Source organism: Exophiala mesophila (genome assembly GCF_000836275.1).
Source record: "Exophiala mesophila strain CBS 40295 unplaced genomic scaffold supercont1.1, whole genome shotgun sequence".
In the NCBI taxonomy this organism is placed as follows: domain Eukaryota; kingdom Fungi; phylum Ascomycota; class Eurotiomycetes; order Chaetothyriales; family Herpotrichiellaceae; genus Exophiala; species Exophiala mesophila.
Window position 1 is genome coordinate 3,267,812 of NW_015622504.1, and position 14,325 is coordinate 3,282,136.

The 14,325-nt window shown below is 50.4% G+C and overlaps 6 protein-coding genes across 6 annotated transcripts; 4 read left to right on the top strand and 2 right to left on the bottom strand.

Moving 5' to 3' along the window:
- Window positions 1-875: 875 nt before the first annotated feature.
- PV10_01041 (uncharacterized protein) lies at window positions 876-3,749 on the top strand (the record flags this gene model as incomplete). The annotated part of the gene is made up of 9 exons (XM_016365198.1): window positions 876-981; window positions 1,040-1,635; window positions 1,703-1,721; window positions 1,777-1,980; window positions 2,048-2,337; window positions 2,401-2,607; window positions 2,678-3,165; window positions 3,224-3,566; window positions 3,660-3,749. 9 exons carry the CDS (start codon window positions 876-878, stop codon window positions 3,747-3,749), a joined length of 2,343 nt encoding a protein of 780 aa, XP_016228847.1.
- A 767-nt stretch (window positions 3,750-4,516) lies between these two features.
- On the top strand, window positions 4,517-8,008 carry PV10_01042 (uncharacterized protein). Its single transcript, XM_016365199.1, has one exon. It carries the CDS (start codon window positions 4,713-4,715, stop codon window positions 6,360-6,362), a length of 1,650 nt encoding a protein of 549 aa, XP_016228848.1. The 5' UTR covers window positions 4,517-4,712; the 3' UTR covers window positions 6,363-8,008.
- Window positions 6,361-8,294, bottom strand: PV10_01043 (uncharacterized protein). Its single transcript, XM_016365200.1, has one exon. It carries the CDS (start codon window positions 8,231-8,233, stop codon window positions 6,494-6,496), a length of 1,740 nt encoding a protein of 579 aa, XP_016228849.1. The 5' UTR covers window positions 8,234-8,294; the 3' UTR covers window positions 6,361-6,493.
- A 282-nt stretch (window positions 8,295-8,576) lies between these two features.
- PV10_01044 (uncharacterized protein) lies at window positions 8,577-10,070 on the bottom strand (the record flags this gene model as incomplete). Its single annotated transcript, XM_016365201.1, has 1 exon — window positions 8,577-10,070. The coding sequence occupies one exon, from the start codon at window positions 10,068-10,070 to the stop codon at window positions 8,577-8,579; it is 1,494 nt and encodes a 497-aa protein (XP_016228850.1).
- Window positions 10,071-10,679: 609 nt separating this feature from the next.
- Window positions 10,680-11,522, top strand: PV10_01045 (uncharacterized protein; the record flags this gene model as incomplete). The annotated part of the gene is made up of 1 exon (XM_016365202.1): window positions 10,680-11,522. The coding sequence occupies exon 1, from the start codon at window positions 10,743-10,745 to the stop codon at window positions 11,520-11,522; it is 780 nt and encodes a 259-aa protein (XP_016228851.1). The 5' UTR covers window positions 10,680-10,742.
- A 261-nt stretch (window positions 11,523-11,783) lies between these two features.
- PV10_01046 (uncharacterized protein) lies at window positions 11,784-14,013 on the top strand. The gene is made up of 2 exons (XM_016365203.1): window positions 11,784-12,171; window positions 12,219-14,013. Exons 1-2 carry the CDS (start codon window positions 11,931-11,933, stop codon window positions 13,922-13,924), a joined length of 1,947 nt encoding a protein of 648 aa, XP_016228852.1. The 5' UTR covers window positions 11,784-11,930; the 3' UTR covers window positions 13,925-14,013.
- The last annotated feature ends 312 nt before the right edge of the window (window positions 14,014-14,325 follow it).

Here is a 14,325-nt window from a genome sequence, read left to right on the forward strand (position 1 = left end):
ATAGAATAAGTCAGCGGATGGCCACTGTCTGAGGATACACCTTGTAGTTCTATCTGAAGGCAAGCCTTGACAGACAGTGTCGTGGTGCGCACACTTGCTCTTTCGTCGGCGAGCTGTCTACCGTGCACGTGCAACTGGGCCAAATTGATTTCTTCCGGACCGAGAAAGGCTCAACCAATACTGGTGACAAAAAGCCACAGTGTACGGAGATGTAAGATTGCCCCGGACCTTCAAACCTCATCACCCCAGTCGAGGTTGTCTTCCCCACGGTGGCATACACGAATCAAGGACCTCTCCTACCTTCTCCACTCACCAAGTCTTCTGTACAGAACGCCCAACGCTGTCGTTGTTCTACTGAGATCATGTGGTCTCCTTAGGACAGGGTCACAGACTTCTCGGAATTGCCGAAATCGCCGAAGTCTCCGGACTGGATATATGCCCAGTCACCTCGGGCCATACAGGGCGCTAAAGTATCTGAGCCACCAGGTTTTGTGGGTTGATCAATGAGGGTGGATAACTCCAGGATTCATATCCCCACAACCCCGGCTCGGGGTCAATAATGCCTAGCATCCTTTCCCAGAGTCAAAGGTTGGTGGAAAACTCTAGGCGCATCGTTAACGAACAATTCAACCAAGAGCGCCCGTGCCCCGCGCCTCCTCAATCTTCACCCGCCAAGTTTCATTCTTCGCAACAGCATCGGTCGATGCAATGCTCTCTACCTAAGAGTAGCTTCTCCGTCGTTATGGCGCCAGACCTTGATTCTCTTCTTGAAGTAATACCTAGAATATCCACTTACTTAGCCAGGGAGCTTGCTTCATAGCCCATTTGCAGCCCATATACTCGAAATATTGATAATTGGAGCCACCACTTCACCGATGAAGTCCAGATCATATCCTGAGAGCATTGCGAGGCCACCAAGTACTGGTCCGCCACAGGCGCAATTGCAGGCCTGCAATTATTGCCGCACCAAAAAAGTGAGATGTATGACCAGCTGACCATTCTTGTCCAGGCACGTCTCGCTGATAGTATGGACGAACAGGTGAAGGTGGCCGACCCTGTACACAATGCCTCACTCACTACGAAGAGTGCGTCTTTGCCACGTCGCGTCGCGCCCGCCGGAAACGAGAGCGCAACACTGGCAGCACCACAGCGCAACGCCTTCTTAGACTCGAATCGTTGCTCTCCGGTGGTCCTGATCCTGTTCATGATGCCGCGCAGAGTATACGGGGCCACTCGTCATTTTCAACCAACCCGGCACACGAAAGCGCCTCAAACCATTCCCCTTGCATGGACGTCGCCTCGACGCCCGCCAGTATATCTCATCGATCAGCTTCTTTGTCGATGATGCCAGACAACCACCAGCACTTGTATGGAATTGGATTAAGCGATCAGAACTCTCACCCCATGCCGATTGAACATCTGGGAGAAAAGCAGGCTTTGAACGCCGAAGCCAGTCCTCTTCAGTCGAAACTACCACAGGATGTCCCGGTAGGTTTTCCTGGGGCACTCCCGACCCCAGCAAAGTCGTCGCTGGAGCCGCCGTACGTTGATATCCCGAGAGATCATTCACGAGAACTTCCGATATCAGATGAGGTGAATACAGAAGAGGATTCTAGCCTTCCTTCGCATGAGAGTGTAAGCAGACATTGCCCTACTTTTCCCCAAGCTCACCTCTAAAGTTGTTAACTGACTGTCTACTTAGTCAAATTGGGAGTATAACGGTAAGTTCGATGGTGGCGTCCGACACTTGCTATATCCTGATGTGTCTGCAAACAGGACCGAGGTCAATGATGTCCATCTGCTCACCGCCCGCGATCGCGTGGGTGACGAGTCGGGTACAAGCACCGGGGATCCGAGATTCTATTCGCAGTTTCACCCGAAAGATAACGATGCGGATGAAGCTCCAATCGCACGAGTCTATGACTTTGTGGCAACGTTCACCGGAACCTTCTATGGACCTTGCCCGTTGCTATACTGAAGGTATGTTATGGGATCGCCATCTGACGGGTGGTGTTTTAGCTGAAAACTTTATTCATATTTGATCTAGCATTCTTTCAACATTCAGTCGAAGCATTGATTGGCATTTTCGATCGTTCATGGTTCGAAGGGAAGCTGCAGCATCACTTCGCGCACCCTCCAGCCGACAATGATTCGTCGTGGTATGCTTTACGGAATACAGTCTATGCTTTCGGTTGCCGGATTCATTTGAACAAAACGCGCTCGTACACTGAAGCTGTCGAGTCGTCCTTGGTGTTTTTCAAAAACGCCTTGTTGGTCGAGCTTGACCTGTTGCATCAGCATTCTTCTAAAATGAGTGTGCAGGCCCTGACGTTGATGGTTAGTCTGCAGTTTGGCCCAAAATGAAGACAGTTCACACTGTTGTGTACTGACGCAATCTAGGCATATTTCACAGAAGGAATTGGCAGTCCTCATCTGGAGTTCACCCTTTGCTCGAGTGCAATAAGCTTGGCTGTTTCGAAAGGCCTTCATCGGCAGCCTGCCGCTCACTGGGGTCTTTCCCAAAGGGAAATCCGACAACAAAACGGGCTATTCTGGAATTTATACTGTTTGGATGCTCAGATATCTCTTCGCTCCGGGCGACCGCCGGTAAGTCTCTTCGGTTACCTAGGTGTGACCAATTACATTTGCCTTCATAGCTAGGCTGACCGATTCATAGTCCATTGATGATAATGACATCAGCTGCCGTGCACTTCAGCATGATGGAGACAGCGATGTTATTTTTTCCTCTATCTGCATCAGACTCGCTCAGATATCCCGCCGGGTCTACAGGCGACTTTCTAGCGCCAGGGCTCTGCAACAATCGACAAAAGAACTTGTTCGGGCGGTAAGCGAACTGGACAATGAACTTGATCAGTATCAGAGGTCCATCAGTTCGTTGGTGTCTTTGGAACAAGCTCTGGATCCACTTGCCGTTTCGACAGTCTTACCAGTGAATTTGGTGATTTTGTTAAAGTATCTATACTACAGCATTTTATTCGCCATCCATACCCCTCTGGTGCTTCCTTGGCTCAACCAAAACAAGCTCGATCGACCTGAAGATTTCGAACAGCAGGTGGAGTATTCATGCCAGACAGTGGCAAAGGCGGCGAGAGCAGCAATCCTAAACACCAGATTCATCCACCTGGATGCTAGCACTCCAGTTTTGTAAGCATTTGCCCTAAGGAGAGGCTGGAGCAGATGTGTCACTGACAGACTAATCCAGACTGGCTATCTTTGTTCCCAACAGCAGCATACTTGCACTATTTCTTCACATTTTGAAAAACCCTTGTGCACCGTCAGTCCAATCAGACATAGTACTGATGGACATCGCATCAGGTTTCCTCTCTCGGTTGTTGCTAGCCACTGACTGCACCCTCTCCCTGTCTTTCATCACGGAGCTTCCACAACATGCTCGTGCGGCTCAAAGGGCTGCCGAAGAATCTGCTGTGGGGGGGACAAATCACGACATTGTCCACACTGCCATGAGAGACACAGCAGACAACACTGAAGAGGGATCCACGAATCTTGGACTAAACCCAGGCCTCGATAGTCGTCCAGATGCCAACGTGAGTTCTGAAATAGGCTCGGCTTCACCAGCCACGAATAAGCGTTTCGCTCGTTGCTTGTCCATCTGCTGACACTTTGACTTTTTCCTCCAGTTGGAGAACCTAGACTTTGAACTCGATATCGACGGCTGGAATACACTACTACCATTTAGTGATATGCAGGAGTATTTCTGGCTAGAATAGCATGATGCGCCGACTTGCTGTATGATATATTTGGCAGCAAGTTAAGACTCGAATCTCGGTCATCGTTGGCTCGAGGGGAGCTGATGCGAACCAATCAACAATACGAGCTAGACTCGTCGTGCTGAATCTGTGCAAGCCTGTCTTCATCTTCATCGGCCCCCTCCTTCTGCTCACAGCTCTGTCATATCAGGAGGACATATCCTTCCTTGGGTCAATCCTACAGGTGCGGGCCGGACCCATGCCCCAAGCGTGCACCAATAGGGGACTCGAGGCATCCCTTCAATCCCCAAGTCGCGCCTCGGCCGCTTCGTCGCCGGCGCCTGTTCCCGCCCAAGTGGCCTCTCGCATGGCCGCTTGGTTGTGGTCCCTTGTTGTCGAGTGTACAATGTGGAGAGGGTCTAAGGGACCATGCTCGGCATTAAGGGAAGAAAACCACCAAAAGCGGCGGTCCTGGTCGCCAGATTCGGCGGGCAAAAGGAAGGAAGGAAGTTGTTCATTCGTCGGATTATTCAAAGTCCGACTCCGATCAACTTTTTGGCGCAATCCAGCACATGAAGCTTGAAACATCCACCGTACTCCGAGCTATCTCTGACGTCATGATTATGAAGTCCTCACTCACGTGCACACCTTATTATGACTCCTCCAAATCTTTCACAATCTCCGACTTGCGTCCGAAAAAGCCGAAAATGTGTGCATTATATAATCATCATTTCTGCCAGATTGCGTACACTTGAACTCTTTTGAAATCTTATCAGGCCTTAACCATACCAAAACACGTGTTATGGCGTGCCGTACACCCGATATTTCATAATACACCAAGTATCATATAAAGTCCACAGTGCTGTCCATGACATCTCCCAATCTTCATACCAACTACCACGCCCATCTACTCTACCGTTGGTCCAATCATGAATCCTATATGAAACTCGTCTTTTAATTCTATCTCCTGGGACAGATCTTGCAATGAACAACATAGAGAGGATCCTCTCTCGTCCAGTCGCCAAACCATACCGCTCCGGATCAATCAGCCCCAACATCAAGCCATTCCTTAACAAGCAGGGCTATGTTGACTTTTCTCCTAATGATGTCGAAAATCCGAAAGAATGGTCCAGCGCTCGCCGATGGTACATCACGACGATTGCCATTTTACTCGTGGTTAATGCTACCTTTGCCTCATCCAGCCCTTCAGGGTGTCTCGTTGGCATAGCAGAAGAATTCCACGTCTCACAGACAGCTGCAGGCCTCGTTATCACCCTGTTTCTGCTTGGATACTGTGCTGGGCCTTTGATATTTGCACCTTTGAGCGAGTTTTATGGGAGACGCTGGGTCTTTTATGGCACCTTTTCAGGCTACCTGGTCTTCAACTTTCTCTGTGCCTTTGCGCCCAATTTCGGGTCGCTGTTGGTCGGTCGCCTCTTGTGCGGAATCTTTGCGAGTGCACCATTGACTAATGCTCCTGGTGTTCTCGCCGACATATGGGGCCCTGTGGAGAGGGGAGTGGGCATGGCTCTATTCTCATCCATGACATTTGTCGGACCTGCCCTTGGCCCTCTCGTGAGTGGCTTCCTCCAGCTAACCAGGAGCTGGAGATGGAATTTCTACGTCCTGTTGTGGTTGGGAGGCATTACTGAGCTCATGATGTTTACCATGCCAGAGACGCTCCCATCAGCAGTTCTAATCAACAAGGCTCGACGACTTAGAGCAACGGGTATTCCAGAATATCGAGAGCTTCAAGCTCCGGCTGAAGCACAAGGCCGTGATTTGAAAGACATGTTCAAGATCTCCTTCACGAGACCCTGGCAGATCCTCTTCGACACAATTTCACTGCTTGTCGCTCTATATGTCACTGTGGTCTACATATTGCTGTACATGCTCTTCACCATCTACCCTATCGTCTTCCAGCAGAAACGCGGCTGGAATGCTGGAGTCGGCCAACTACCACTTATCGGCACCGCTATTGGTGGTTGTCTTGGTGGTCTCATCGCCTACGCTTTTTCAAGGCGAGATAAGAGGAAGATGGACGCCGGAATTCCGCGTAAGCCCGAGGACCGTCTACCTCTGGCCATGGGCGGAGGCATCTTGTTTGCAGTCACCATGTTCTGGTTTGGATGGACCGCCAACTTCAACAGCATTCACTGGTTTGTCCCGACATTGGCAGGAACAATCCTGTCCACATCCATTCTCCTCATTTTCGTTGCATATCTCAACTATCTTACCGACACCTATCTGATGTACACGGCAAGCGCCATGGCAGCCAACACAATTTGTCGCTCGGCCGGTGGTGCGGCCGCACCTCTCTTCACAAGATCCATGTTCGAAGCTTTGGGAGTTGGTGGAGGTGGTTCTTTGATTGGCGGGTTTGCTATTCTTTTAGCTCCTATTCCTTTTGTCTTTTACCGTTACGGAGAGCAGATTCGACGACGCAGCCGATTTGCTCCCACCGAAGACGCACCCGCAGATGATGAAGAGAAGCAGGGGCGCATACCTGTGCAGACAGGAGATGGACCACTCGGATCTGCGGTGCCGTCAATCCACTCCAGTCATGACAGTCCTGATTCGACGGACCTTGAATCTCTTGGTGAATCAAATCCACCACACCAACAAGAAGGTTAAGTCGAACAGAAGTAGAACTAATATCTCATGTACAAAAACCACCATAGCAATTGCCGAGAAGCCGCGGCTCGATTTACATACTGTACTATAGCGCTGATCCAGCCTGAAAAATGCCGCACACAGCCCCGTCCTCAGTATTTATAATATGGGTCAACAGGAATGTTCTTCCGTAGATGGTTTCGAAATAAAGGTGGGACCCTGCCGCGAATATCCGATGCTCCCGACTGGCCTTGACAAACATGATGTTCGATCAAGTCCTCGATCGCACTTGCCCATCCGATCAACTTATCCTCTTGCCAGGCTGAATGCTGAAGAGTCAAGGCCACTGGCATACCGTCTGGATCCAGTCCCACAGGGATCGAAATGATTGGATATCCTGCTTGAGCGGCGATTTGGATCCCTCCAGCTTTCGCGTCGCAGAACAGCAGCGCGTCAAATTGGGAGTCTTGTCCACCGTGGTCATCCTTGTCAGGTGGCACAGGCTCTCCTCCGACCCTGGTCCTCCGGTATAAGGCAGCATCGATTCCATTCCCACGACATTGCTTAGTGATGTGCTCCAACGCCTGGTGGTAGATCTCGTCCTTGATGCCCTTAGTCTCGACACTTTGTCGAAACACTCGCTGTCCCTCCGGCCATGCTGGCAAATCCCCGGCGTGTCCTCCTTCCGAGCCACTATTCTGGTCGTTGAAGCGAACTATATCTTCCAACGTCTTAATTGGTGTGTTCTTCAGCTTTTTCAGGTATCCTTCAATCAAATAGTATGCTTGAACTTTGCAAACGGTGATTTCTGACCGTTCGGGGGAAGTCTCCCCGTGCAACTCCCAATCCCATAGTCCCTCTGGTTTCAATCTCTCTTCTGCGCAAGGCATGTTGGTTTCAACAATCTCTGCCCCGGCGTCGCGCATTAATTTCAGTACTTGTTCGACCACTTGGCGCTGGGGCACAGGTGCGACATCCCAGAACCTTGCCATAGGCAAGCCAAACTTTGCGCCTTTCAGAGCAGATCGATCTTTGAGGCACCTAAGATAACTCCCTGGTTGCTGCCTTTCAGGCTGAATCGTAAACTTGTCATTCTGGTCTTCACCTGCTATAGCATCCAAGGCATAAGCAGCGTCGGCCACAGACCTCCCAAAGACGCCAACCGAATCTTGCGTTTCCGAGATGGGAATGATGCCTGCTCGTGACGTTAGGCCGACAGTAGGTTTGATAGCAACCACTCCATTGACCATGCCAGGACTGATCACACTGCAATCAGTCTCAGTGCCAAATGAGACTGGGACGATGTTTGCGGCCACGGCCACGGCGCTTCCAGAGCTGCTACCATGAGGAGATCGGTTGAGCGAATACGGATTCCGGCATTGCCCTCCGCGCGGAGAATATCCTTCAGAGTAGGCCCCTCCTCTCATGCCTGCCCACTCATCCATGTTGGATTTTCCCAGGATGACAGCCCCAGCCGCGCGTATCAGTTTGACAATGTGCGCGTCTTCCGGGACGATGCTTCCCAGCAGAGCCCACGACCCCGCCGTGGTCTGCATCCGATCTGCCGTGGCCATGTTGTCTTTGACCAGTACAGGGATTCCGTGCAGTGGACTTCGGACGATCCCTTGTGCTCGCTCCGCATCGAGGGATATGGCTTGAGTCATGGCGTCAGGATTGACTTCAATGACACATTCAAGGTAAGGGTTGAGTGCTTGGACCCTTTGCAGACAGAATTCAGTCAGAGTGGACGCTTTTAGTACACCGCTTGTCATATGCTCTTGCAGCTCAGCGACAGATGCTTCATAGATATTCAAGCCTTGACAAAGCGGTAATCGGAAAATCGCCGGCATCTCCTCTGACTGTTCCATTCTAAGTGATCTTGTACGACACATGATGTGAAGCAGGTGCTGAAGCGTCCTCGTCGGACATGGTCCTCAGGTGAGACTGTGCTCGATCTGGATGGGCGAGGGTGTGGGAAAAGTCAAGAAATGACTTCGTTTCATACCCTGGAAGCAAGACCTCGGCGTCACATGACCGGCATCGTCAACAACATCAAAGCATTTCCACAAATGTCAACAACTGACGTCAATTTCTATTCTAAACTTTCATATGATCAATAACATCTATCATAAAGAATTCCGCCGCCGCAGTATCTGGTATCGCCACATTATCGCAAGATCTTGCCCCTTTATTCGCTAGTCCTGGCCTCTCGGAGGCTCCCACATGAATCATCAATCATAGGATATACTTGAAATCCAGAGCCCGATCCCCTTCTAGTCCATTAGTGGTTGCTCCTGTGGCAATGGCCTTGTCCTTCTGCTGGTTTCTGCGTCTCAGGAGCAGCCAGGTCAAGACAACAAACACAGAGGCAATTACTTCCAGGCCAGCCGAAATGGAGTTACCCATGATGAAGCGAGGCGCTTGAGCTTTGGGGTATAGTTGTCCTGCAACAAGTCCGCTGCAGTTTCCGATACTGGCAAAGATAGGCAGACCGACGGACCGTTTGTAATCAGGGACAAGATTCGTCGCCACCCAAGTCATCATCAGGCATGAGAAGGAGTAAACACCAGTGACGAGGATAAACATGGCCACATAGCAGGCGATGCGGTTCGAGGTTCCCACACAGATCAAGTAACCTGCAATGACGGGACATGCGGAGATGAGAAGGAATAATGCTCGCTGTCTGAGCTTGTCAGACCAATATGCTTGCGTCAGCAATGAGGCCGCGCCGACAGCATAGACTGGAATTGTCAGGTAGTTGGCTTGGAAAGCATTGTAGCCAAAGCCTCTGATCAGCGTTGGAAGAAAAGTCCCATAGCCGAAAATGGCGACGCTGGAGGTGAAGAAGGCCATGGAAGCGACGTAGATGAAGGGATCAGTCAGCGCTTGCTTGACCCACTTCCAATCGAATTTGTCGTCTCCTTTGTAGATGATGTCGCGCTGCTTTCGCAGTCTCATGAGTTCTTTCTCGTCTTCCTTCAAGAACCAAGCGGTCTCGGGCTTGTTTGGGAACGACCAAAGGCAGCCACCGCACAGAGCAAGGGATACAGAACCTTCGATGATGAAAAGCCATCTCCAGGCCTCCAGTCCCCTCTGCTCACCCATTGTCTGGATGGCATACGCGAACATACCCCCGAAGGCTCCGGAAACAGCATTGGAGAAGTTGATGAGCGCAACCCGTTTTGCTGTGGATTCGCGAGAATAGATGGTGGAGAAAATGAATGTGAAGGCCGGGGCAACACCTGCTTCGAAGAGCCCGAGGAGCATGCGACAGGCGAGAGCTTGATGATAGTTTTGAACAAAGCCAGTTGCAATAGTGGCGGCGCACCATCCGACAAGCGCCGTGGTGATGACAAAGTTGGGACCGAAGCGTTTGACAGCGGTAACCCAGAAGACCTCGGTGACAATGTAAGGGACGAAAAAGAGAGTGACAAGATTCCCAAACTCGTTGTTCTTCAGGCCGATGTCTTGTTCAAAGCCAAACACACGAGCATTGCCGAGATTCGAGCGATCAAGGTAGTTGAGTAGGATGAATACGAAAGCCTGAGGCAAAACGTACTTGTCGAACTTGCGAAGGACGGCTTTCTCTTTCTCAGGATCAATGTAGATGGACTCCACCGTGACAGTTTCAGTGCTGGCCTCAGGCGTGTCAGATCCGCTGCACATGGATAGCTTTTCGGATCCAACGACGACGGCTTCTTTTTCTAATTTGATATTGGATGCCTCCATCTTGACAGGATGAATTTTTGATGTCGCTGCTTCGGAGTCGAGAAGGTGATTTGTGTCACTTGCTGCAGGCGAAGGATGCTGTTTGGATGAATGAGAATGTCATACTTGAATCAAAGGAACAGCCATTTCTTTATACACCTCTTCAATTCACATTCAATGATACGATATCTCGAATCAATTCAAGGAAGACACTCTCTACTGGTCGGTTTGTATGTCGCGCGGTTTATCACCGCAAGTTGCGGGTGGGAATTTGGCGGTTCGAGACGCGGGCCAGATCTTAGTGGCCGCGGGCTTGCCCGCGGGCACGGCAAAATTTGAACCCACCGCGCACGCACGCTTCCATGGGCCCCAACGGGGCGACTCTAACAATACTCCGTAATGGTTGAACGGCAAAAGCTTGCAAGGACGGATTTATACAATAAGGAAGCTCTCAGGCGTAGACCTCATCGCAATGACTACCCAAACATTTCCACAGACGACTCAATACGTACCATTTCCACTAGTACCAGATTTATGGTCAAATGAATAGCATCGCCAGCCAGCCTGTCTCCCCCCCGCACCCACTACAAAAGCCACACTATTCGACTTTCAAGGATCCTCAGGCATTATAAGAAGCCGGAGACGCGGCTTGGGAGGCGAGAAAAAGTCGACGAGCATCAGCAACACCGGGCAATGGTACGCAAAATATGCCGTCAATCCAGGGTTCTGGTCATCAATCCCAACTCCAACACCGCCATGACGGAGAGTATGAAACCAGTTTTAACAGGCATAGAGTCTTCGATCATGACTCTGGAATACTGGACATGTCCTACGGGACCTCCAATAATCAAGTCGCAAGCCGATATGTATGAGAGTGCTCTTCATTGTCTCCCATTACTACTAGAAATGGAGAAAGATTTTGACGGGTTTCTGGGAGCGTGCTATGCAGATCACCCACTGGTCCGTTTGTTACAGAGCTATGTTGGAAGCAAGCCAGTGGTGGGGATCTTCGATGCCAGTATCTTTGCAGCAATGCAGCTGGTGTCTGATGGCTCTATGTTTGGCATCATTACCACTGGAATGGCTTACGAAACTCTGCTGAGTCAAGGGGTGACGGCTCTTATCGGCTCCACGGACGACTATTGCTCATTATTCGGCGGAGTAGCGGCCTCTGGGATTGGCTTGGAAGACCTCGACATCAAGCAACAAGCAACGGCGCGAGAAAAGATATTTTCTGCAACTCGACGGCTGCTTCAGAAGAACTCTGGCAAATTAGATGTCGTGGTAATGGGCGGCGTCATTCTTTCAGGCATGGAAACTTGGGTTCGCGAAGCATTGGTGGTCGAATTGGGCGCGGACAAGGCTGGGAAGGTGAAAGTGATCGATCAACTTGTCGTGGGAGCCTTGACTCTAGCGGCACTGCTACGATCTGAAGGTTTGGACATGGTCGATTATGGCCTCGCCCTCAGGTGAAGGCGGAAGAAGAGATGGCGGAGTCAAGCATTTGCACCTGCACCTGCATTTTATGGGAAAACTGGTCATCATTATTCTATGTCATGCATTGGGAAGGCGCCCGGGGTATCTCATTGGCTTAAAAGTTGCTTATCAGTGAAAGCATAAATGCCAAGATAAGCAATATCGTCTTGGCTAAACTAATCCCATTTTGGTGTACTTATGTACAGAAGCAGGAAAGGCAGGAACCCCACCATCTGACCATCTTGACGGCTTGGGATTCACAACATTCATGCTTCCTTTTTTAATTGAATGTCTTGAACGGCTCTAGTCATCACAACTATCGAGACAGATCTTGTGTTTCTTTGTGTCAAAAAACCATGCTCTGGCCATAATATATCCGACACTGCAGTATGACCTTTAGAAGCCATGGAACGCGCTCGGTTGCGGGACCAACGGCCATGTGATAACTGTCGAAGGAGGAAGATACGATGCCTTTTTCCCTCAGATGAAGCGACAGATTGTGTGCTTTGTATCTCTCGCTCAACATCATGCACGTATATCCAGACCGCTCCGCGCAAGAGGCGAGTTATCTCTCCTGGCAGTGATCAGAACCAGCTAGGCGCGGCGAGTGGGCCAAGACAAAGAGCCCTTAGCAAGAGGTCCCCTGGTATGATGTTCACAGACCTTTAATATGCCCAGACTGATCATTTCTAGACCATGAGGTCTTGAGTGACTATACAAAGCTGCCAGGCCGAAGTCTACTAAAGGAAACTCTCGGCCATCAAAACCGCCAGTCAAGCACTGTCATTGGAGCAACATCCGACTTTGCTCCTTCATTGGCTTCGGCTTTGTCCTGGAACGCGAAAGGAGAATGTCTCCAATATGATCCCCCAAATATCCTGCGGCGGGCGAATCAGTCGACTTATTTCATCGTCAGACCCGATACCCGTGAGGAAACTGAGGCTGAACTGGCAAACCTCGATGCCATCGAAGATTTTGTCGCCCCTCATGGTCCTGAGCTGGTAAACTTGTACTTCCGTATAGTTCACCCGAGCTTCCCCATCCTCCATAAACGTGTTTTCCTTGAAAAATATGGCCGCAGCTACCGTGAGCTGACTCCGTGTGGTCTTGGCGCCGTCTATGTCATGGCATTGAACTGGTGGTCCTATAGCCCTGCTCTTGCAACGGCCCTAAAGCCTGATGTTCAAAGGCTCGAAGACATGGTTCTGAACATGCTATTTCAGGCACACCGTCGCCCCAAAATTTCCGATCTTCAAGGCGCATTGGTTCTCATGCAGCGTCCATCAATTGTGTCATGGTCATTGATAGGTCATGTCGTGGCAATGGGACAAGATCTTGGTATCAACTCCGACTGCACGGCCTGGCAGGTACCGGATTGGGAGCGGGGAGTTCGAAAACGCGTCGCCTGGGCTTTGTTCATGCAGGACAAGTGGGGTGCGCTGGTCTATGGACGAGGCTCCCACATCAGGAAGGATGATTGGGATGTTGCAACGCTTGACTCTTCAGACTTCCCCGAAACAGCCAGAGACGATGATGACGAGGAAGGCAGTGCAGAGATTGAGAAGGGGAAGCATACCTTTTTGCAAATGGTCGCTTTGACCGAGATCATCGCCGACATATTGGATCAATTCTACACCTTGAAGGCCGCTTCGAGAACTTTGACCATTGCCGAAACTCTGGAAGTGGCCAAACCTCTCCAGCTTAGGCTGAAAAATTGGTTCTCCAATGTCCCCACCAGCCTGTCTATTGATGACACAGTCCCAAGAAAGCTCTCTTCTGTTGGCTATCTTCATTTGGCCTACTATACCGCTGAGGTAACGTTGCATCGAGCCATTTTGAGACCTCACGACTTCAACAGCCCAATGCATGAGCTGTACAGCATAACTCGTCGCTCTGCAACGGCGCGATTCACGTCCGCGTTGGCGTTTGTGAAGCGCCTGAGAGCCGAACATTTTCAGAGCTTCTGGTATTTCTCTTCTACCTTAAGCTTGGCAATCATAGGCCTATTTGCAGGCATCCTATGTGCGACCATACCAGAGGAAGAGCGCGATGAAAGGACATCTTGTCTGTCGAGTCTAGCCGAGTACCGATGGGTCTTGCGCATTAGTGCGACGAGTGCCGACTTCTTGAAAAGTGCCGTGAGCATGCTGGATGGGCAGTCTCGCCTGATAGATGATGAATACGGTCCTGACCTAGGACGGTCGACAGGAGCTCCGGACATGCAACCACTGCAGGAGCATGCGAACGATGATGGAACTCAGAACGTTGAGCATTATGGTCATGAACCACCTGCAGTCGACTTTTTCACTGCCGATCCATATTACAGCATTGATTGGAGCAATCTTGATGGTCTGAATGAAGACTATTTGGCAATGGGTTCCGAGATTGAACCTCATTGAAAATGATTGGAACACGCACTATCAAAAAGTGCCATGGGTGTGCCGTACTTGGGCATAAAACATAGTGGCCGCGGTTGAACTAGAGCTGCTACTCCTAATGAAGGAATTATGTCCTAGACAACCGGTAGTCGCTATCAAATTAAGCGAATTTGCCCTTCAATGAAGCCTGAAGAGACGTACCTAGTTGCAATAGCCTCTGCCGTTTTACGCAATAAGCGAGAACGTGGCACATCGTTATTTCTTTGCCATGCGATGTTGTACGTCGCCAATGCGACGATCGCGGGCCATGTGCGGTGGGATTGTTAAGGTTTATGGGATTGTCTTGCGATCCCCCGATTTCAAGCGGCATTGGCAACTATTTTGAAGCAACTTGGCAGTCAACTTACATCAGCCCAGAGATA

Bases quoted from the DNA above. Each gene is read 5' to 3' on its own strand.
- PV10_01046 (XM_016365203.1), top strand. From the start codon at position 11,931: ATGGAACGCGCTCGGTTGCGGGACCAACGGCCATGTGATAACTGTCGA. The intron at 12,172-12,218 runs GTATGATGTTCA...GATCATTTCTAG, and splicing joins CCTTAGCAAGAGGTCCCCTG to ACCATGAGGTCTTGAGTGAC.
- PV10_01042 (XM_016365199.1), top strand. From the start codon at position 4,713: ATGAACAACATAGAGAGGATCCTCTCTCGTCCAGTCGCCAAACCATAC.
- PV10_01043 (XM_016365200.1), bottom strand. From the start codon at position 8,233: ATGTGTCGTACAAGATCACTTAGAATGGAACAGTCAGAGGAGATGCCG.